Source organism: Python bivittatus, unplaced genomic scaffold (assembly GCF_059951505.1).
Source record: "Python bivittatus isolate LINGU-HERP-01145 unplaced genomic scaffold, Pbiv_v1 ctg000610_np1212, whole genome shotgun sequence".
NCBI lineage: Eukaryota > Metazoa > Chordata > Lepidosauria > Squamata > Pythonidae > Python > Python bivittatus.
This window is the reverse complement of record NW_028277088.1, coordinates 45,539,813-45,561,305: the sequence shown is the minus strand read 5'-3', so window position 1 is coordinate 45,561,305 and position 21,493 is coordinate 45,539,813. Positions and strand designations below refer to the sequence as shown.

The window sequence follows — 21,493 nt, the reverse complement described above, 5'->3', positions numbered from 1 at the left end:
GACGCCGCGGCAATTGCTGCTGGGTAACAATGGAACCGTGAAGCGGAAGCAGGACTGGGGAGATGCGCCTCTTCATATTTCCTATCTCTATGGTGCTGCTGCTTTCTTGCTCCACCTCTGATCATCTGGATTAAAGGAAAGATACTGAAGACCTCTTTGAGAGCTGCGTCGAGGGTAGGATTTTATTCACGGGGAGGCTCCTTCGTCGCTTTTAAATGATTCAGAAATGGACGCCTGCTGGGCTCCAAACGCGGAACCAGGTGGAACTCATGGCGGTAAGAGTGCAGCAGCGGTTCGACTCGCGGCTACAAGGCGATCCAGTTTCGGGGGTGGGCGGCAAACATTTGGAAAGCGTGGATGGAGTCACATGATCTGGGAAATCTGGAGTACGGTAGTGAGATTCGGTTCCCACAACCCCAAAGTAGTTAGAGTGTTGGGATTAGTAAACAGTGGTTAACGGCTTGGCACGTTGGAACAGGACGGCTGCTGCAAGTCCCACCCTATGGATGGCGCCAGCGAGAGAGACCCGTCTGGGGAATTCGGTACGTCTTCCTTTGCGGAATGGATTGAGGAAAGACCCCCGAAGAGTAAGCACGGCGTTGGGTTTCAAGCACGGGAGGAAGCGGGGGCTGCTCCCCTTCTCCCCAAGGGGCTGCTGGACAGCCACCTGGGATGCTTTAAATCTGACTTTTGCAAATTCAGGAAGTTGGATTCCTTACCCACAACGAGCGGACAGATTGTTTCCTAGTAAAATAATCAGTCCTCAGTCTCAACTACAGTAGGGAAGGATTAGAAACCGGACATTATTTTTGTTCCTGGGTAAGAACGAGGTTCTTATCGTGAAATGGGATTTAATAGTAGATGATTTCTAAAAGCTCATGGCCGTGCTTTCTTATCGGTCACCGTTCTCTGTATCCCGCCTGGCGTGTGACGCCCCGGGGCCTCCTCTAGTGAAAGCAAACCCGGCGCAAACTCCCTTCCGCAGCGGAGAAAGAGTTAAGGGTGACTTCTTCGCCTCTGCTCCACTCCTTTCTGATTGGCCGGGTGTCGGAGGCGAGCCGCTGACGTCACGCTCCTTGTGCCCGGATACAAGCTGCGTGGAATGTCCGCACCGGCAAAATCCGAATCCGAGCTGAGAAGTTGGTTCGGCGCAGGAGCGGAACAGGGCCGCGGTTCCTCTGGAAGGACCGAGGAGGTTGCGCTGGTTGGTGAAGTCGTTTGCCCCTCCTCGCCTCTCCCTGTTAAGTCGGCTGGCTTAAGAAAAGGGAGGGCTGGTAACGTTACTCAGCAGTAACGCCTCCCGAGCTCCGTGGGGCTTGCTTGTTCCCCAAACGCTGCGTCCTGCATAGTATGTAGTATTCTGTGTATGTATAGGGCATGTATGTTCGTCTTTCCCAGGCTCTTGCTACAAGTCCCAGGTTCCTCTGTCTGGGCTTGATGGGGCTTATAGCTGTAGGAGCCCTAACCTTGGGGAGGCTGTTATATAAGGGCTGTGGGCAGACACCGGATAGGCACAGCATGCGAAGCCACCGTGTGGTTTGCTTATCTGTGATCTGTTGTTATATTTTTTCCCCTCTTTTTTATATGTATGTAACTCAAGGTGGCAAACTTGCCAACTACTCGTTAGTGTGTTGTGGTTGGTAAGACAGGTTTGTCAGTTCAGCATATGTTGTGAGCCCAAACAAAAGTGTTCATTCGGTGAAACCTAGTAAGCAAATCTTAGCATGTGGTCTTGATGCAGCTACAGGTTGTTGGTTTCCAACTTGCTTCTGTCCTCCAAGTCTGACATAGGCTATCCACCAGTTGGCTATTGGTTGAAGGTTGCTTAATTTTATGGTAGGCCGTTGGCTTCTCCGAAGGATGATAGTTTGAGTTGGCATGTTCATATTCTGTTTTGGTGATTAGGCTATCGTTGGGTTGTCAACTGCCAGCATTTTGAGAGAAGGATAATGATGTGAAAATACTAATGTTTCTGGTCTGAATACTTCAGAAGCAACTCTTAGATGCATTTTGTCCAGCTGCTCCTTATATCACAAGCAGTTTATAAGCTAAAAAATGCTAAAGGTTACAGACAATACTGTAAGCAATTCTGCTGAGACCTCTGTGGTCACATGATCTTTTTCTAGGTGACTGAGACCCCACAGTTCTGATTTTATACTTTCCAACTGACCTCATTCTTCCTTACGGTTCATTTATTTCCAACTTTTTTTGACTTGGTCTGCTTCTTGAAAATTTTTCCCGCAACCTCTATTGTTTCTCCTAAATGTTAGTTGTAAGCAATGTAGATATGGAAATAATTATCAATGAATATGTTTACAGAAATTAAAAAGAATTAAATAGCTGAATGCTAATAACCACTATGAAGAAATTGTTCACCATAGTTATAATTAATTAATAAATGTACTGAAGAGGTCTCCAATATTTTAAACAATTATATTTAAAAGGTTTTGCATGAGATTTAAAGTATTACAATGCTTCCTTATGAGCAGTTGTTTACTTGTTATTTTGTTTAATAAGATTTATTAAATCTGTATCTTTATTTTTTTTTATGACTAGAAAGTCTGGGATATGGTTATGTCAAGAATTGTGTAGTGTTAATTTTTGACTATGCATACCAATTTAATTTTGTTTGTTTTCCTTCCAAGATGCATCCTGTGCTAAAAGCCTTTTTTTGTGGTTCCATCAGTGGGACATGCTCCACCCTGCTTTTCCAGCCTCTTGACTTGCTTAAAACCAGGCTTCAGACTTTGCAACCAGCTGTCAGTGGGCAAGTATTTCAAATATTTACTGGAAAATTTTCTGCTGTGGGCCTTAAGACTCTGGATTGGAAATTGAGTGGTGATGGAAGAGGGTGAGACTGATATAGAAATAAGGTAGGCAAAGGTGTACTCCTAGGTTTTATATGATCTTACCAGTGAAGACATCAGTATTGGTTTTTTTATTGAATAAAAGGTATGTAGTCCATGCATGAAGAACTGGTGATAAGCTTTGCCTATGTACAAGCTGGCTTTATTTATGAATCTCAGCTCACTTGTACAAAGAGAGAAACATTCAGATGGTACATCTGAATTAGTCCTAAACTAAGGAAGATAGTTCCTTTACATGGCTGCTTGTAATGGAGCAAACAGCAGAGTTTCACATTCTTCTTTAAATGTGGGATTGGGAATCAGTAGATAAGAAGAGTGGAGTTTTAGCCACTGTTTATGCATTTACATGCATCTAAATAACTTCAGGAAAAAAGATGTCTCAGTCTGCAGTGGATCTTTGGCAATGCTGGATAGGAATAAGAGTTGTAGTCCCAATGCATGTAGAAACCATTGGGTTTAAGGAAGACTGCTATATGGTATATGGGGTTGAACTCTCAATCTCATAATTCCCAGTCAGTATACTAGCTGGTATTTATGGGGGTTATAATCCAGAATGTTCCCTGTTGGGGAAGCTGTAATAAATGGCTGTTGAGATCTACCCGTTTCTAATATCAGGTTTGTTCCCTCTCCCCCCCCCCCCCCACCCCACAGATCAGGCCGTGTTGGGATGGTAGCTCTGCTGTTCAAAGTTGCTCGTACAGAAAGTATATTTGGGCTGTGGAAAGGTGTTTCTCCAGTAAGTTGTCTCCAATAAGTGGTGTGGCTTTTTTGGTTTGCATTGGATTTGCTGGAGTGAGCTGAATGGTTTATTTTGAGATTAAAGCCATAAGAAGCCTGAATCATTGCCACTAAAAGCCAATGGCAACCACTTCAGAAATAAATTTACCCAACAGTGGCTCAAAGAAAAATAACATTTGCTTGAGCATAGTTAAGCCAGGTGGTACAGTGGCCACAGAGTTTTCAGAATGGAATTGGGAAGTCTGAAAGGGAGTTGTCATACTCAGGTGGACACATGGAGATCAAAGTAAACCGTCTTATGGCTTACCATGAGGTCTAGGTCCCTTTATGCCAAAACAGTGGCCAAGCTCCTACAATGCTCTGAATTACAAACTTACCATCCTCTAGGCCATATGTTGAGTGAACTTGGTCACAGAGTTTTTCAGCTGTTTCCCACACTCATATATTGCTGGTTATTTGGATTCCCTGGAAGTATAATTCTGTGGGCACTAGGACCTATTTAATCATGGAGGACAGGAACACCTCTCTCTGGTGTTCAGTTTTCCATCCTGCTTTACTTGATCTTATATATTGAATCTGAAACTTCCCTTTTGAAACTGACAAAATGACCTCAGGCCAATTGCCTTTGCCCTGCCTATTCTTTTTCATGCAACCTTCTTAAGTTTCTTGGAGGAAATGCAACATTGTAAAATTGGGGAAAAAATGAAAAAATAGATTGTGGCTCAATCTGTTTGAAAAAATAAAAATTGAAAATAGCTATTACCTTTTTTCCCCCTTATGTTTGTCTCCTTGCACTATTGTCTGTCTCTCTCGGCTTGCCACCTTTTGCAGTCCTTCGCACGATGCATTCCAGGAGTTGGGATTTACTTCAGCACCTTATATATGATAAAACAGCGTTTTTTGTGGGAACGCTCTCCTACTGCCTTGGAATCGGTCCTCTTGGGTGCAACCTCACGGACTGTAGCTGTTATTTGTATGTTACCAATCACAGTAGTGAAAACACGATATGAGGTGAGGAGTTGTTTTTTATTGGAGAATTTTATTTATACACTTTGAATCCTTTTATGCTACTTCAGTCTTTTCAACTCTAAGCAGCTTATAGCAAACCCCCCACCACCATACAATAAAGTAATATCCAAAACAGACAGGAACATCAATACCATAACTTTTACATATCTCTGATATGAATCCATCTATCAACACTCAATAAATTATATCCATATTGATATCAGTAGTGTACAATTTTAGCAATATTATCCTTTGTATTTAGAACTTTTTTCCTGCTCCACGTGCATGTACATTTTGGCAGAACTTCACATGTGCTTATGTGGTAGAAGGTCCACTTTGACAATTATGTTTGATTTACAGAGTGGAAAATATGGCTATGAAAGTGTATATGGAGCCTTGAGAAATATCTACCAGTCAGAAGGGGCCCGGGGCTTGTTTAGCGGCCTGACAGCAACACTTCTACGTGATGCACCTTTTTCTGGCATCTATCTGATGTTCTACACGCAGACCCAAAAAATTGCATTATATGGTAAGTGTACTGGTTCTGTGGCTTCTTCTGTAGAATTTAGAATAGAGGAAATATGCCCAGCGTTCCTCACAGTTTCAGTATGAGGCCTTTGTAGCAACAAGATCTTTTACACCTTTATCTTATTTTTTTAAAATGTCCATTTATATATCACTTATTGTATAAATCCCAGTATCTTGTTCTCATCTTTGAAGTTGCAAAAAACATGGAATATTGAGCCTGCACATTTTTTAGGTTTCTTTGTTGATCTTCTAAATCATAAGCATTTTTTTCTATAGTGTAATGATTCTGGAGCCATGAATCCTCTAGTCATTGGGTAGAATGAATGACTTGATATAGCTTTAAGAATATAAAGATTAATAATGTGTTTCAGCTTGAATGTTTGTACTTAAAATGCTTGAGAAAAGACAATATACTTTCTTCAAGAGAATAGAACAGGGATTCTCTCATTATGGATCATGACCCCTAGGGGTTGTACACTTTAAAAAAAAAAGGGGAGGGGATAATTATTCCTTTGATTCTAATTCTTTGATTTGCATGTTCAAGCCATATTAGAAGTTTTATAACAGTGTTACTTTTCAGGAATGTAGAATTAACAACGTAAATTTAAACTAATGTGTCATTTAACCTCCTGGAATTTGATTTGTTTCTTACTTACAGTGGGGCAAAAAAGTATTTAGTCAGCCACCAATTGTGCAGGTTCTCTCACTTAAAAAGATGAGAGAGGCCTGTAATTTTCATCATAGGTATACCTCAACTATGAGAGACAAAATGGGGAAAAAAATCCAGAAAATCACATTGTCTGATTTTTAAAGAATTTATTTGCAAATCATGGTGGAAAATAAGTATTTGGTCAATATCAAAAGTTCATCTCAATACTTTGTTATATATCCTTTGTTGGCAATGACAGAGGTCAAACGTTTTCTGTAAGTCTTCACAAGGTTTTCCCACACTGTTGCTGGTATTTTGGCCCATTCCTCCATGCAGATCTCCTCTAGAGCAGTGATGTTTTGGGGCTGTCGCTGGGCAACACGGACTTTCAACTCCCTCCAAAGGTTTTCCATGGGGTTGAGATCTGGAGACTGGCTAGGCCACTCCAGGACCTTGAAATGCTTCTTACGAAGCCACTCCTTTATTGCCTGGGTGGTGTGTTTGGGATCATTGTCATGCTGAAAGACCCAGCCATGTTTCATCTTCAATGCCCTTGCTGATGGAAGGAGGTGTTCACCCAAAATCTCACGATACATGGCCCCATTCATTCTTTCCTTTACACAGATCAGTCGTCCTGGTCCCTTTGCAGAAAAACAGCCCCAAAGCATGATGTTTCCACCCCCATGCTTCACAGTAGGTATGGTGTTCTTTTGATGCAACTCAGCATTCTCTCTCCTCCAAACACAACAAGTTGAGTTTAGACCAAAATGTTCTACTTTGGTTTCATCTGACCATATGACATTCTCCCAATCCTCTTCTGGATCATCCAAATGCTCTCTAGCAAACTTCAGACGGGCCCAGACATGTACTGGCTTAAGCAGGGGGACACGTCTGGCACTGCAGGATTTGAGTCCCTGGCGGCATAGTGTGTTACTGATGGTAGCCTTTGTTACTTTGGTCCCAGCTCTCTGCAGGTCATTCACTAGGTCCCCCCGTGTGGTTCTGGGATTTTTGCTCACCGTTCTTGTGATCATTTTGACCCCACGGGGTGAGATCTTGCGTGGAGCCCCAGATCGAGGGAGATTATCAGTGGTCTTGTATGTCTTCCATTTTCTAATGATTGCTCCCACAGTTGATTTCTTCACACCAAGCTGCTTGCCTATTGCAGATTCAGTCTTCCCAGCCAGGTGCAGATCTACAATTTTGTTTCTGGTGTCCTTTGACAGCTCTTTGGTCTTGGCCATAGTGGAGTTTGGAGTGTGACTGTTTGAGGTTGTGGACAGGTGTCTTTTATACTGATAACAAGGTCAAACAGGTGCCATTACTACAAGTAACGAGTGGAGGACAGAGGAGCCTCTTAAAGAAGTAGTTACAGGTCTGTGAGAGCCAGACATCTTGCTTGTTTGTAGGTGACCAAATACTTATTTTCCACCATGATTTGCAAATAAATTCTTTAAAAATTAGACAACGTGATTTTCTGGATTTTTTTTCTCATTTTGTCTCTCATAGTTGAGGTATACCTATAATGAAAATTACAGGCCTCTCTCATCTTTTTAAGTGGGAGAACTTGCACAATTGGTGGCTGACTAAATACTTTTTTGCCCCACTGTACGTAACTATCACAGCTGAAGGATTTGAGAGAAAAATGACAAAAGAATTGTTCTTTATTTTAACCACATGAACAGGAGTGAAACAAACATGATATATCCAAGTATTTGCAGTAATTTTGCTTGAACACTTTGCCAGGTTTGTCTTAATCTTGATGTACAGAACCACTTGCAGTCAGATTTGCCAGACGTTCCAGAAATCCATCTCCACGTCATTTTCCAATTATGCTCCTCTTCAGTTTGAAATTTTGGTGTTCTGAAATACTGACTCTAAATTCGTCCTTGCCTATGATGTAAATGTGGATTTAATTATTTCTGCTTTTTCCTTGTGGGAACTAATTGTAATATCACGTTTGTGGGTTTGCTTGCTCTCTTCCAGGCCAACTGGATACAACAGTTGCACCACTTGTGAACTTTGGCTGTGGAACTGTTGCTGGAATTCTGGCCTCATTAGCTACTCAGCCTGCTGATGTCATCAAAACACACATGCAGCTCTCAACTGAAAAATACCTTCAGACTGGCCAGGCTATTGCCTTAATCTTCAGGGTAAGGCTGAGTGCATTAATTAGCTAACAGTACTTTGGCTCTTAAACCAGCAGCGGTAAAACATTTCCTAATTAAAATAAACCTGATAGCTGACTTCCCTTTCATCATGGTTTTGAAAAAGTATTCCTGAGTTAATTTCATCAAGATTTTACAGTGATTGGATCTAATGTGAAAATAACATAAGAGACATGTTAGGTGAGGTCAGGGGCTGATTTAATCCAGCATCCTGTTCCTGCAGTGGCTAATCAGATGTCTCTTGGCACAAGGAGGATGTGAACAGTATAGCATTGTCTTATTTACTCACATTGGTAATTAGCATTCAGAAGCATGGTCTTCTTGAAAGTCAGATGTAATGGTTCTTGTCCCATTGTGAAGTTGGATGTTGCTTTTGACACAGTTTAGATTTCATTTACAGGTAGTGCTCGTTTAACGACTGCCCGGTTTAGCAATTGAAAATTTAACTTTATGACCAGTCCTCGCACTTAAGATCTTTACAGTGTCCCTGTGGTCACGTGATTGAGATTCAGACACTTCATAATTGGCAGGCATTTATGACTGTCGCAGCGTCCCTTGGTCACATGATCATTTGCACCCTTCATAGCTTCCAACAAGCAGAGTCAATGGAGAAGCTGGCAGTAAAATCACAATTTGTAGACATGCGATGTGTCACTTAATGACTGTAGTGGAAGTAAGTCTGTCATGGTCATGTAATGTTTTGCTTAATGACCATGTCACTTAGCAACAAAGTTGCCGGTCCCAATTGTGGTTGTTATGCGAGTACTACCTGTAATTGTATGGGGTCAGGTTCAGTTCATGAGGTCTGAAGACATGGACAAAATGCTTGTAACTGTTTGATTTACTGTGTGTTCTCTTGTCTTCTCATTTTTGCTTATGTGAGCTAGCTGAGGGAGGCTGACTGGGTGGATACAGGGAGTGGTGAATGTTTTTTATGTGATAAGCTGGTGTAACCATCCTTCTAAGAGGTCATGGTCTATTCTCTTTTGAAAAGGCCTTCCCTAAATCCAAAGGGTTACGTTAACTACTGCCCAGGCATAAATATTCTCTTTGGATGAGGTGAATGAGAGGGTGCTGCCTGTATAGTGCAGACATATAATAATAAAGAAACCGTAACTAAACAGTAGTTAGATGCTGCAAGAAGATTACACAGACTGATTACAAACAACGGCACGACAAACTAGCAACAATGGTGCATTGGAATATCTGCAAGCAATACAACTTGCCTGCAAGCAAAATAGACAAAGTAATAGAAAAAGGAGAAGCTAAACTACTCTGGGACTTTAGAATTCAGACAGACAAGCACCCCAGACTTAACCATTGTTGATAAGAAAGATAAAAAAGTCTGGGTAGTGGACATTGCAATACTTGGAGACAGCAAAATAGAAGAGAAAAAACTGGAGAAAATCACAAAATATAAATACCTGCAAATAGAAGTAGAATGACAGCAAAGATAGTACCAATAGTAATAGGTGCCTTGGGTGCAATCCCAAAACATCTGGAGCACCACTTGAACATCGTTGCATTGACAAAATCACCATCAGTCAATTGCAAAAGGCAGCTTACATCCTGCGCTGATATCTTTAATACTACTAAACAACATCTGCCTATCCCAGGTCCTTAGGAAGGACTTGATAGGTGGATAAAAATGTCAAATCCAGTCTAAACATATGGCTGACTGTGCGACCAGCCATAATAATAACATGCCACCTGACTCCAAGCAATTCTGGGTGGTTATAGTACATAAATTATTTTAACTCTCTTCCCTCTGGTTTTGGGACAGTATAGCCATGGTTCTTTGATAGATGATCTTCTGTGGGAGAGAAACAGAGGGAGCATGACTCCTGTTTATCTTTTAGTAGCCTTTCTTACCATCAACCATAGTAATCTCCTGAACTGTCTTCATGAGTTGGGTTATAGCAGTTCCGTTCCTACTTGCAGTGAGACCCTTAAAGTGAGTGATTACCTCTGGACCCTGGTGGCCGTGCTGTTAGGTGGCATTGCACAGTTCTTTGTCTTTAATGCCGTTTCACATCTCTGTGAAGCCATGGGTGGACTGTGGGGGGGTGTCATTAGGAATTTGAGAGCTAGATGCCGTTAATATGCTGGTGACACTCAGTTCTACTTCTGTATAACATCAGGAGAAGCTGAGCATGTTCTAAACTAGTGTCTGGGCACAGGGATGTGGTGAGTGAGGGCAAGAAATTGAAACTGAAGCCTGTGGGTAGGTGATGCTTGGATTTGAGAATGGGGGAACTTACCAGTTTTGGATGCAGTTGCATTCTCTTAGAAGAAATAGATACATAGTTTTGAGATACTGTTAAGAGCCATTACTATCACTGGATAATAGGGGTTTCTATTTTTACCTTTGGTTAAAGATTAACCTTTAATAACTATCATCCAGAACTGAGTGCTTAAGAATGGTGGTGATGGTTATCTTTTTGTCCTCTACAGAATTATGGGCTGGCTGGATTTTTCCATGGTGCTGTCCCACGGGCCCTGCGGCGCACACTGATGGCAGCAATGGCGTGGACTGTATATGAACAAATGATGGCTAAGATGGGCTTGAAATCCTAAGTGATGCACTTGGAAGCAATTAGTCTACCTTTGTTTTTCCACTTACTGTGATTGCTTGGTGAGACTCATAGTGGGAGTAGTCCTACGTGGAAGGAGACTTGCTTAGGCAGTATTTCTCTGTATATTGAATTGCCAAGGCAGTGGATCAGAATCTTTAGAAATATGAGCAAATGGAGTAGAATAATGTGACAAAATCAGGGAGGTATTCCAGGAAAACTGCTGTACTTGGAAATTGCACAAACTTATGTGGCTTGTGTAAGTATGAGTTGTCCTACTAAAGCCAGTTTACCCAGAGGAACTGCTTTCAGAAAATATTTTTCACCCACCTCTTCTGAGGACTTTATTCAGTGAATTGTTGAAGACTTTTAGCACTTGGGATTCCAGAAACTAGAAACATAATTACGCTCCTTGCTGGCTCCAATCTCCAGAATTGTGTGCTGCGTTTCCTCTCTGCTTTCTTCATCAGTACTGTTCTTATTTATATACTCAACCAAAAGAGTGTGAGGGAAGTCTTGCAGAGGATTTCATCAAGACAATCTCATTCATAGCTTGTCTGATAAAATTGTTAGACTGTGAGAAAATTAATGCTAAACTAAGAAACTGAATTGACATTCTGATTAAAAATAACACTAGGACATATAATCTTGCCAACCTTGTTTCCTCCAGATTTGTTGGGACTGTGGCTTTCAAAAGTGCTATCCAATGTGGCCAGAGTGGCAGTCCCAGCATAAATGGGGAAATCTTTTCCTTAGAGTCTTAATTAAACATTGCCACATTTAAGATCGAGTTCGAGAACTGAATGCTGCATGCATTATTTTTGATGCTGTGGTGGTAAATACTGCCAGATAGTTCTTGGCTATCTGTCCCATCAGTAATTAAACAGCACGGGCAATAGGAATTGTAATCCAACAGTATATGGAGGGCCACGTATCTAGGCAGTGCTAAACACTGCTCCTGGGCTGCTGTTTTGAGCAAGACTATCATCTTACTCACTCTTCTCCAAACAGAATACTGCTTGGTCCATTCTGTGCGTTCCTTATTCCAAAGATCAGTCGTGGAAGTAATGCTACAATGTTACCCTTATCATTTTTAGAAGAATAGCTTGATGTGTTTTGCATAGCTAATGAAGGCAGAAATTCATAGCTGGAAAAGTGGTCATTTAAAACCATTTCCATGCGGTTCTGCTGATTGATAGCTATGCTTTCTTTGGTGGTAAGAAGCCTCTTTGTCTCCAAAGATCTGAAGCCTTGGAACCTACAGGAGGACTTATTTATTTGTTTGGATTGTGAAGGAAATCTGACTCATGTTTGAGTGCTTGTCTTGGGTTATTTTATTATTATTAAAAAAAATCTATTTTTTAAAAAATGCTCATTTTTTTTTTAAAGGAGACACTTTTCCTCCTGTTTAATTTTATCACTTTTGGTTCTTTCTCACTTTGAAGTAAAATAGTCACTGTTAACCTCATCCATTAAATAACTTTCTGAACACTAAGTGTAGTGAGTATTTGCCACACACCTCTGCCACAGAGCACAATGATTCTGTTACAAGCAGTATTTGGATACCGTGCACAAAGGAAAGGAAGGAGGATGCTTATAGTGCAGCATTAGAATAGTTCTCTGAGAAGGTGACTTGCTCAGGAGAGGGTTGAGACCTCTGGATAAGGTTTAAATACCTACCCAAGAGAAGGGAAGACCATGCAGTTAAGGGATGGTGCTAGGATTCAAGAGGAAAGAAAACCATTACACCACCAGGGTTTTTTATGGTATTTGGAAAACATGAGGCCTGGCTTTACCAGAGATCATGTGGGCAATTGTCCCATTCCACTTTATGTTTGACCATACTGAGAAGAGAAGGAGCTTACAGCCTGAAATCTACACTCAAGGCAGTTGACACTTTCCTTTCTGTTTTGCCTCATGAGCAGAAAGGAACCAAAACAACCTTATTCTTCCCTGCCTGCAAGAGCACGCATGTTGGAAGATGAGCCTAGTTAGTGGAACAGTTGATGCTTTATTGGAGGCATGCTTTATGGTGGCCTTCCAGAAGTTGCTGAACATCTCCCAGTAGCCTCAGTCAGCATGGTCCATTGTGTGTGTGTGTGGGGGGAGGGGGGAAGCTGAGAGTTCTAGTTGAGCAACTTCTGGAAGGCCATATGTGTCCAACCTTGTGGACATTTGGGATGTGTTATGCTCAAATCACATTTCAATTTTGAATGCTGCATTTTCTTCTTTCCCAGGGGTTCAACCTTTAGAAGTTATAGTGGGTATTCTGTCAGCCGGGTGGCTATATTTATTTAAAGGGCCTACTGCTGTGCTGCTGCACCTCTTCAGTTCTCATCTGAGGCCCTTGATTTTTGCAGGGGATTGGATCATTAAACTGTGAGCTTGCTACTTCAGCTGTAAAATTAATGCTTATAACATTGCATGGTCTTTAGTCACTAATTAAGGTACCATGGTACAGTACTTATTAATGGCCTATTTTTCCACCAATAAAAAGAACTTAAGGTACACAGTAAAGGTGCATGCTTGAAACCAATTTTAAGCAGTGACAAAATCTGTTTACAGTTGAAGCTGAAATACTGTTTTTGGCTTCTAGGGCACAGACCATGGTAGCTGCCCATGCCGTTTCTCCTTCACATATGTTTGATGTACATGCTTCACAAGGTGCTTGAACCCCAGTCCACCATGTTTAGGGAACTAGGTGACCCTGGAGCTGAACCTAAGACCGTGTCAAACCACGCCTGCCCCAAAGGCTGACATGGTCTCTAGCCTACACTGAGAGCTGTTTTTTTTTTTAAAACTGGAAATAACAATGTTGTTTGATACCAATACAGTTTACTGTATTTCTTTTTAACTATGCATTTCAAACAAGAGACTTTTAGCAGCTCAGAGCAGAGAAATAACTTACTGCTGGATTTGGACCTGCCAGTTACATGCTGTGGTTTCATAGAACAGTTAGTATTGCTAAGACGGTAAAAACTGAAATGCAAATAGTGCAGTATTGGATGTGCTTTGGAGACTAGCTTGTTGTCTGCTGATAAATGTATCAGCTAGTCCCAGGTGATTTATCAGTTGGGTGAAGACATTTTTCTTATCATCATGATAAGCCCTGGATATCTCCAGAGTAAAAAATGGAACTAGCTGCATATACTACTAAGAGTCTATCTTACATAATATTTTTTTGAGTCATAAGTTGGAATAATACATTTTTTTAAAAATGCATATTTTCAGTTGGCTACCTTAAAAAAAAAAAAATACTTTTTAGTATGGCACTCTGTCTTAAATTTCAAATTTTCTAGCAGGGCAATATCTTTATTAGGTCAACTAAGAAAACAAATTAGCATGGAAGCATTTAAATTATAGCAATAAAAGAGGTCTAATTCCCACATTTGTTGGGTGGCAAAGCCTTCAAACCTAACTTCCAGAAAATTCTTACTTTGCTGCCTGACAATGTTCTCTTCCAGAGGGTAGAGGAAAGATCAGTAGGACCAGCTGTTTTTGACTTGATACTAACAGGAAACATTTAGTTCAGGAAGATCAACAATAAAACTGAGGAAAGAATGATGTCCAGGGATAAGTGTTTGCTGCCACTTGCAAGCAGGCACTGTTATTCTGTGTATCTTTTACTGTAGTTCAGTGTTAGAAATCTGAACAGATATGTAAAACTGAAAAAAAAAAAATTGCCCTGCAGTTCTGCTCAGGATGCCAGCCAGCCAGTTATGCTGTTTCCCAAGTTAATTCATCAGGATAATCCAGGTAGCACTATTTCTTTAAATATAAAATAAAATTTTAAAAATTAGAATAGTCTGTTGCATACTTCCTCTGTTCCTATTTTACCCTTCCATTGACTTCAGAAATGAGAAAGTGTTGTGTGGCTATTGAGCAGGATAAGTTCTCACTGTGTTTCTTTTAATGCTCATCTCCCCCTGCCAGGATCATTGAGATACTAATCCTGTCAAGATTTCTATGTTGAATGCAGATGTTGCTAGTTTTGCTACGTGACAAATGGTTTTTGAATTGTATGTTACCATCACTGCCTTTGGCACTAATTGGCACTGCCTTTGGCTTGAATTCTTCTCATGGGAGATTCTGAATTGTAATTTGTCTGATAATCTGCAAAGCATACATATGGAAGACTACATGCCATGGTATATGGCTTTATTCTTAATTTTTATTGTATTTTTGTTTTGTTTTCAATATTTTTATTTATAATTGCCCAGAGTTGTTAGAGTCAGGTGGCATATAAAAATTTAATAACAGTAATAATAATGATAAAATTACTGTATTGGGTGTAAGCTTTCTGATGCCCCCTATGGTGTTCACATGCACTACAGTAACCCATAAAATAGCTTGTATAAATCTGGCTAAACATATTAGGTGAATCCAACCAGTTCCTTGCAAAACATATTGGAATATGTCCCACAAGTACCGGAAAATATAATCAAGAGATTATCAGCATCTTGACACCCTGATGGTTCCCTTCAGCTGCTCAATGACCTGGCTATTCTCCCAGGCTTTAGGGGCAGGTGATGGCTGAGCCCCTGATGGATGGGTTTTTGTTAATTTGTCTTCAAGTCGCTCATATTTTCAATTTTTCAATTTGTCTTTTTAATTGTTAGCTGCCCAGAATCATTGGTAGTTGGGCAGCCTCTATAAACAAATTTTAAAAATACATTTTCTTTTGTTTGAAAACCATCCCTGTTTTTCGAATAATTCTGCTAAGGAGGGAAAGCCAGAAAAGCATTCTAAGCGATTTCCTTAGGTCAGAAATCACCCTTCAGAAAATACCCAAATTCAATGGATGGTTGTGACCTGCAATACCCTTTATGCCTGGCCTTTTCTAATGTGAATCTAGAAATGACAGCCGCCAATCCAGTGTGAGGATAATGAGGACAAGGAACTGTACAACAGTGGAGCTTTCAAAAGGAAAGCTGTATTAAGAGCGAGTCTTCTGACACGCTTTAAAGGTGTGGGCAGGCATTTTGCTGCTACAGCTCCTAGACCAGTATTTCTCAAACTTGGCAACTTCAAGATGTGTGGACTTCAACTCCCAGAATTCCCCAGCCAGCCAACTCTGGGAGTTGAAGTGCACACATCTTGAAGTTGCCAAGTTTAAGAAACACTCTTGTAGACAGCTCCCCCTCCTTATTGCATGAGCCATATCCCCGCATATGGCGGCGCTCAGAAGGAAACCGGAAGTGACCAAGAGTTCTGACATAGTCCGGAAACGAAAGTAAGAACGTCACTTCCTTCCCGGGGAAGACTCTGCGATTGGTAGACAAGCGGAGTATATATACACGTGACCAAACGCCGCGGCCTTCTTTCTCTCCGACCTTAGGGAGGCCTCCATACGGCGTTGTCACCGCGTGAGTCGCCTAACGCGTGTTTAGTCGCGGAACGCTGTTCGCTCCGGCCGCGCAAAGTGGCTGGCAGTGGGAAGGGGTGGCGGAGGCGGCGGCGTTGGGACAAGGCTGCTGCCTCTGCTTTGGGTTGCCGAAATGGCTGCGATGCCCCGCGTGTTGCAGGCCTCCCGCCTTGTCTGATTGCAGGATGCACTTGGCCTTCGTGGCGCCTCTGACTCTTCTGAAACTTTCCGAACCGAGTGCTGTTCCGTATTTAGGTCTTCCTCGAGTGCAAAATTGCAACAACAGCACTGGAAATGAGGAGGATGCGAGGCCGTGCTTACGTTTTTGATCTATATGTATAGTAATGCAGTACATGTTGGTGTTGACTTCCTTGGTCCCATCTGTAGCCCAGACAGGCTTAACGTTTCAGCGCAAAATTTACCATGAAAATATCTCAATCTTTGCTCTTTTCTGGCTATTAAATGTTATCCCAAATAATAGGAGGAGGATTGGTGCATAAGTTGAGCTTTTCGAGTGAGTGCCTTCCTTTGGATCTTTTTCAGAAACCTTGTGTGGTTTCCTTTTTTCTTAACGATGTCAATCTGAAGTACAGATGTTCATGTTTTAATCTTAGGAGCAGAATCAGTTTATGCGACTTTATTCTATTATTATGCGACTAGAAAGAATCCATTAAAACAGTTCATCTTTGCAGGGATATATTTTCAGGCCCTGTGGAAGGCTGAAGATCCATATGCTTAAATGAATAGCAGGGCTGCTGTGCTCACACTTGTGCTATGTCCAAACAAAGCATTTCCTCCCAATTATTTTTGAGGCATTCACAGGCCTAGCAAGTATGCTGCCTTGTATAGCTTTTTCAAGAAAATTGCTCAGTATGCTGAGTGAGTTGAGATTAAAAAGAAAAGAACTGCCATTTTGATTGCTACAGTATTGTTTTGGGTTTTTTTATATTGCAACTTGTTTGCTGAATGCCAGAGCATTTTTCTTATGATGAACCAAGCTGGAAAGCATTAGAACAGCATTTGAAGCTTAATGATTCTGGCTTTATAAACTGATTTGTAGTCACAATTTTCTCTGCAGTGACAGTGATAGATTGTTATTACTTCCGTTTTATAGTTGGGTAGTAGTGATTATATCATGTATTAAACTTTGCTGATTTTTGTTCTAGGTTTCCTGTCGTTGCTTTAAAAGGAAACTTTCACAATGTCCGGAGGCCTTGATGTCCTACAGATGAAGGAGGAAGATGTCCTCAAATTCCTTGCTGCAGGAACCCATTTGGGAGGCACCAATCTAGATTTTCAGATGGAACAGTATATTTATAAAAGAAAAAGTGATGGTAAAAAATTGGGATTTTTCTTTTAATTATTGTTAATTATAGATTTCACTTTACATTAGTGATGTCAGAGTCGTCATCATGCACAATAGTAGTGGAGTTTGTTGTCAGCGTCTGTAAATTCCAAGTTGATACGTGTAGTATTTTTCCCTACCTGAGTCTTGTTCCTAGCTACCACTGCCAAAGTAAAAAGGTATGTTTAATATTTCTTTTCAGGTGGGCCTTAATCATGCTTAATTTGGGCTGGATTCTCTCCATGCCACAGCTAATCTTAATAGAACTGGTGATGAACTGAAACACCTTTTCCCCCCAATTCACAGGCCTTTTTTTAAGTTCAGTGGTACAGGGTCAATTTTCCCTTATATGATGATTTCCATGGAGCTCTATCAAACAGAAGTGAACTGTTGTAATTGAAATCAAATAAGGCTTGACTTATGGTAGGCAGGTTCGTATGCTATCCATTGTGTTTTAACTGCACACTGTTAAAACTTGGAGCTGAGACCAGTTTCTGGCCAATTAACTCTTGAGTGTCGGAAGTGTGCTAAAGTAAATTTTGGCAGGGTTTTCGCTAACACCAGTAGAGTGCTTCTCTGTGACTGGGGTTTGATAGTAGTCGCTGCCACATGCCAGAGTTGAAGACAACAGTAGAAAAGACAAGAGGGTTAGAGTTTATGTATTCTATTTGTTGAGCATTCCCATATTTAATTGACAATCCTATGTCATTTTATTGAGGTATTTACATCATCAATCTGAAGAGAACCTGGGAAAAACTGCTCTTGGCAGCCCGTGCCATCGTTGCTATTGAGAACCCAGCTGATGTCAGTGTTATCTCCTCCAGAAATACTGGGCAGGTATGGATATACTTGGCCAGAAGATGAAAATAGTATCCTGATAGTATTTATGGCCCATCAAGAAATCAGCTAGGAGAAAGTAATATGAATTAAATTTTCTGGAAATCTTTAAGCCAAACTTTCAACAAAAGAAACCAAATATATTTGTGTCTGGTGTTTCAAAATGACATTCCTCAATTCAGTCCTGTTTGTACATGCAAAATAAATAATTGCTTTATTGATTTTGAGGAATGGTCAGTAGAAATACATAATCTATTCTGCCATGTATTTTATCTCCCCATTATAGCGTGCTGTTTTGAAATTTGCTGCAGCTACTGGTGCAACTCCAATTGCTGGCCGTTTCACTCCTGGCACATTCACCAATCAGATCCAGGCTGCTTTTCGTGAACCCCGCCTTTTGGTGGTCACTGATCCAAGAGCTGATCATCAGCCACTGACTGAAGCATCTTATGTAAACATCCCCACCATTGCCTTGTGTAATACAGATTCTCCCCTGCGTTATGTGGATATTGCTATTCCCTGCAATAACAAGGTAGTATATCCTCTAATACATGAATCTGTGGTTTTTGGAAAAAGCATTTCTAGCTGTGGTTCTTTAGCACTTTCTGCAAAAATTTTTTAGAAAGGTCTGATACAAAATTTGTTTTGATGGAGTAAAAATTTTGGGAGAGAAGGAATTACATAACCTGCACGCTGTTAGAGCTCAGAGCTGAGGTCAGTTTCTGTCCGAAGAACTACTGAGTGTAGGAAGCGTGCTACATCAGCCTCTGCAAGTCTTTTCGCTAACGCCATAAGGACCTCTTTGGTTCAATGAATGGAGTTTGATAGTGATTCTTGCTACATGTTTATGAGAAACAGTCAAAAATTGATAGCTGAAGGAAATCAAGCAGGTGAATGGGTTGGTTAAGCTCTATTTTGTTCTCTTGTTTTCCTGATTTGTTGAGCAGCATGATCCTTTTATTCAAACTCAATTAAATGCTTATTCATGAACTTAAATGAATATGTTGATCTAATTGACAAAGATCTAATTAATGTTCAGGGAGCTCACTCAGTTGGTCTGATGTGGTGGATGTTGGCTCGTGAAGTCCTGCGAATGCGTGGCACTATTTCCCGGGAGCACCCATGGGAGGTCATGCCTGATCTCTACTTCTACCGGGATCCTGAAGAGGTAAAAATGTAACATTCACACATACTTGACCAGATTTATTCTTTTCTTTATTATTGAAATAAGTGGTTTTAAGTTGGTAGTATCACCTTATGTTTTCTATAATATGTGGTCTGGTACCACAACACTGAAAAAGGAAGTATTAAGGTAGATGCATCAAAAAGGTACTTTGCTTAAAATACAGAAATCCACAGTGCGTGATACAAGCTTGTACGAAATCACCCTTATTTTCAAAATGTAGATTCAGAGAGGTTTTGGTGCTACCCAGAAAACTTTTAATTTATAGTTGTAACTTGAGTTGCCTCTTGTTCAGATTGAAAAAGAAGAACAGGCTGCAGCTGATAAGGCAGTTACCAAGGAGGAGTTCCAGGGTGAATGGACAGCACCTGCCCCTGAATTCACTGCACCTCCACAACCTGAGGTGGCTGATTGGTCTGAAGGGGTGCAAGTACCTTCGGTCCCAATACAGCCTTACCCTGCTGGTAAGTAGCTTGAAAAATTTAGTTGAGAAGAATCCTGACTTGACAATATATCATATACAGTAATTTAAGTTATGGTAAGGGATTTTAATTTTTTTTAAACAACTGATCAATGAATCCTCTTCCAGGGGGTGATTGATTCCAGAAATGCATTTAACAGTTAGGCAAAGTTTGAGAAAGAAGTGGGTAGGAGCCAGTATCTAAAACAGGTGCACACAGAGCTCAGATATCCATTCTCATTTTCCATTAGTCTATTCAGTTCGCTTTTTTTATTCTCCCTTTCCAGTTGGCTCTCAACAGCTTTTAAAAATGGTTCCATTTATATCTCTTGGAATTTCTAATATCAACTTGCTGCTTGGGTATAGCCCAGCTTTTACTGTTTCAGAAGCAATATCTTCATCGAAAACGTGCAACAAGGCAGTTTGGCTGTATTGGCTGCCTTGCGGGGGGGTGGGACTTTTATTTGCTAGAAGGAGAGATGAAAGAGGAAGCTGCAGCTGAATTAAATGGCCTTATGGGTTGAAAATTCTCTACTAGGGATATATTAACTGATAGGGGAGTACACTGTTCCAAAGACCTATGGAACATCCTGTTTCCCTCATGACCATGCCAGGCATCCTCTGTACCATGCTGCTTGGGGGTGGGGAGCAGTTTGGCAGTTAGTTGAACTAAATCCTCCAAATCAGAAGCAGTTTCAAGTGTTCCTGAGATAGTCCTATTTCACAAGAGGCCTATTTAATCTAGGATGCATCACGATCCTTCCAGTGTAGAGGATTTACTTCTGTAAACCACAGAGTTGTCCACCCAGAAGAGCTTGATCCATGTGAAAGTGGGCCATCTGGAATTCTCTGGTATCCTCTTCCTGCATTGACACATTTTGCACTTCTCTATTTTACACCCAATTGAAACTGCTTTGATTTCTCATTCTATTTAGGTTTGTGCAAGTATTTGTAATACAATCTTGTAGATTTGTATTTTGAAATACAAGTTGCTAATCACAGGGAATGATCTCAAAATATGGTAAGGAAGATTGAGGATGTTGCTTACCTGTTCAAAACACAGTATGATTTTATGTCTTTTTCAGAGGACTGGAGTTCACAGACTGCCACTGAAGACTGGTCTGCAGCTCCCACTGCTCAGGCTACTGAGTGGGTTGGGACTGCCACAGAATGGTCCTAATACAGCAGTAGCAATTCCAGAACTACAGTTGAAGAATAAATATCTTTCTTGTTAACTAAGATTTGTTTGTTTGTTTTATTTTGGCTGATCTGGGAAGTTATGCAGGATCAGCCCTGATTAGTACATGGAAGGGGGGGGGGTCACCTGGGAATATCAGGGCTGGGAAGCTGAAAACTAGTGCTGTAACTGTCAGGAAAATTGCACCAGTTTTTGCCAAGCAACTTAGGACAGGAACTGCATCCATCCCAACGACAAAGAGCATGATGCCAATTTGCAGGGCTTCAGGAAGGGAATGCTTTTTCCCTAGGTTCTGTCCCATTGCTTTCTGATAACCCCCCCCCCCCCAATACAGAAGAGCGACTGAGCGGGATTTGTGAAGGGACATGCCTTAATATAGGCCTCTGTGCAAAGGCTCGCTGGTTGAGCTTCTCAGAGTTTCTGCTGTATTACACAAGTGTGTTTGAAATTTAGTAACTTCTACAATATTACAAGAGTACTAAACAGGTCACAGCTGATTAAAGATCATTACAGGTCTCATGCAGGGTAGTGCCAACTAATATTTCCTTAAGGCAGGTTGTATTTTTTTTTAAAG

The 21,493-nt window shown here is 41.0% G+C and overlaps 2 protein-coding genes and 2 non-coding genes across 9 annotated transcripts; all 4 read left to right on the top strand.

Annotated features, from left to right (window-relative positions):
• Window positions 1–7: 7 nt before the first annotated feature.
• SLC25A38 (solute carrier family 25 member 38) lies at window positions 8–13,836 on the top strand. Of its 6 annotated transcripts, none has more exons than XM_007432672.4 (7): window positions 8–275; window positions 2,646–2,767; window positions 3,519–3,603; window positions 4,437–4,616; window positions 4,974–5,142; window positions 7,777–7,943; window positions 10,413–13,764. In XM_007432672.4, the coding sequence occupies exons 1-7, from the start codon at window positions 216–218 to the stop codon at window positions 10,533–10,535; spliced, it is 906 nt and encodes a 301-aa protein (XP_007432734.1). In that variant the 5' UTR covers window positions 8–215; the 3' UTR covers window positions 10,536–13,764. The 6 variants fall into 6 exon arrangements, with proteins under 6 accessions (XP_007432734.1, XP_025025229.1, XP_025025228.1 ...); XM_025169461.2 differs by having other exon boundaries at window positions 9–174; window positions 10,413–13,766; XM_025169460.2 differs by lacking the exon at window positions 8–275 and adding an exon at window positions 357–542 and having other exon boundaries at window positions 10,413–13,766.
• Window positions 13,837–15,748: 1,912 nt separating this feature from the next.
• Window positions 15,749–20,960, top strand: RPSA (ribosomal protein SA). Its single transcript, XM_007432675.3, has 7 exons — window positions 15,749–15,897; window positions 17,063–17,230; window positions 17,960–18,078; window positions 18,365–18,610; window positions 19,118–19,246; window positions 19,557–19,725; window positions 20,807–20,960. The coding sequence occupies exons 2-7, from the start codon at window positions 17,098–17,100 to the stop codon at window positions 20,899–20,901; spliced, it is 891 nt and encodes a 296-aa protein (XP_007432737.1). The 5' UTR covers window positions 15,749–15,897; window positions 17,063–17,097; the 3' UTR covers window positions 20,902–20,960.
• Window positions 17,699–17,854, top strand: LOC112541173 (small nucleolar RNA SNORA62/SNORA6 family). The gene has a single exon (XR_003085210.1). It is a non-coding gene; the product is annotated as a small nucleolar RNA SNORA62/SNORA6 family (small nucleolar RNA).
• On the top strand, window positions 18,764–18,923 carry LOC112541174 (small nucleolar RNA SNORA62/SNORA6 family). The gene has a single exon (XR_003085211.1). It is a non-coding gene; the product is annotated as a small nucleolar RNA SNORA62/SNORA6 family (small nucleolar RNA).
• Window positions 20,961–21,493: the final 533 nt, after the last annotated feature.

Bases quoted from the DNA above. Each gene is read 5' to 3' on its own strand.
- SLC25A38 (XM_007432674.4), top strand. From the start codon at position 1,103: ATGTCCGCACCGGCAAAATCCGAATCCGAGCTGAGAAGTTGGTTCGGC. The intron at 1,205-2,645 runs GTTGGTGAAGTC...TTTCCTTCCAAG, and splicing joins GGACCGAGGAGGTTGCGCTG to ATGCATCCTGTGCTAAAAGC. The intron at 3,604-4,436 runs GTAAGTTGTCTC...CACCTTTTGCAG, and splicing joins TGTGGAAAGGTGTTTCTCCA to TCCTTCGCACGATGCATTCC.
- RPSA (XM_007432675.3), top strand. From the start codon at position 17,098: ATGTCCGGAGGCCTTGATGTCCTACAGATGAAGGAGGAAGATGTCCTC. The intron at 18,079-18,364 runs GTATGGATATAC...TCCCCATTATAG, and splicing joins CCTCCAGAAATACTGGGCAG to CGTGCTGTTTTGAAATTTGC. The intron at 18,611-19,117 runs GTAGTATATCCT...ATTAATGTTCAG, and splicing joins CTATTCCCTGCAATAACAAG to GGAGCTCACTCAGTTGGTCT.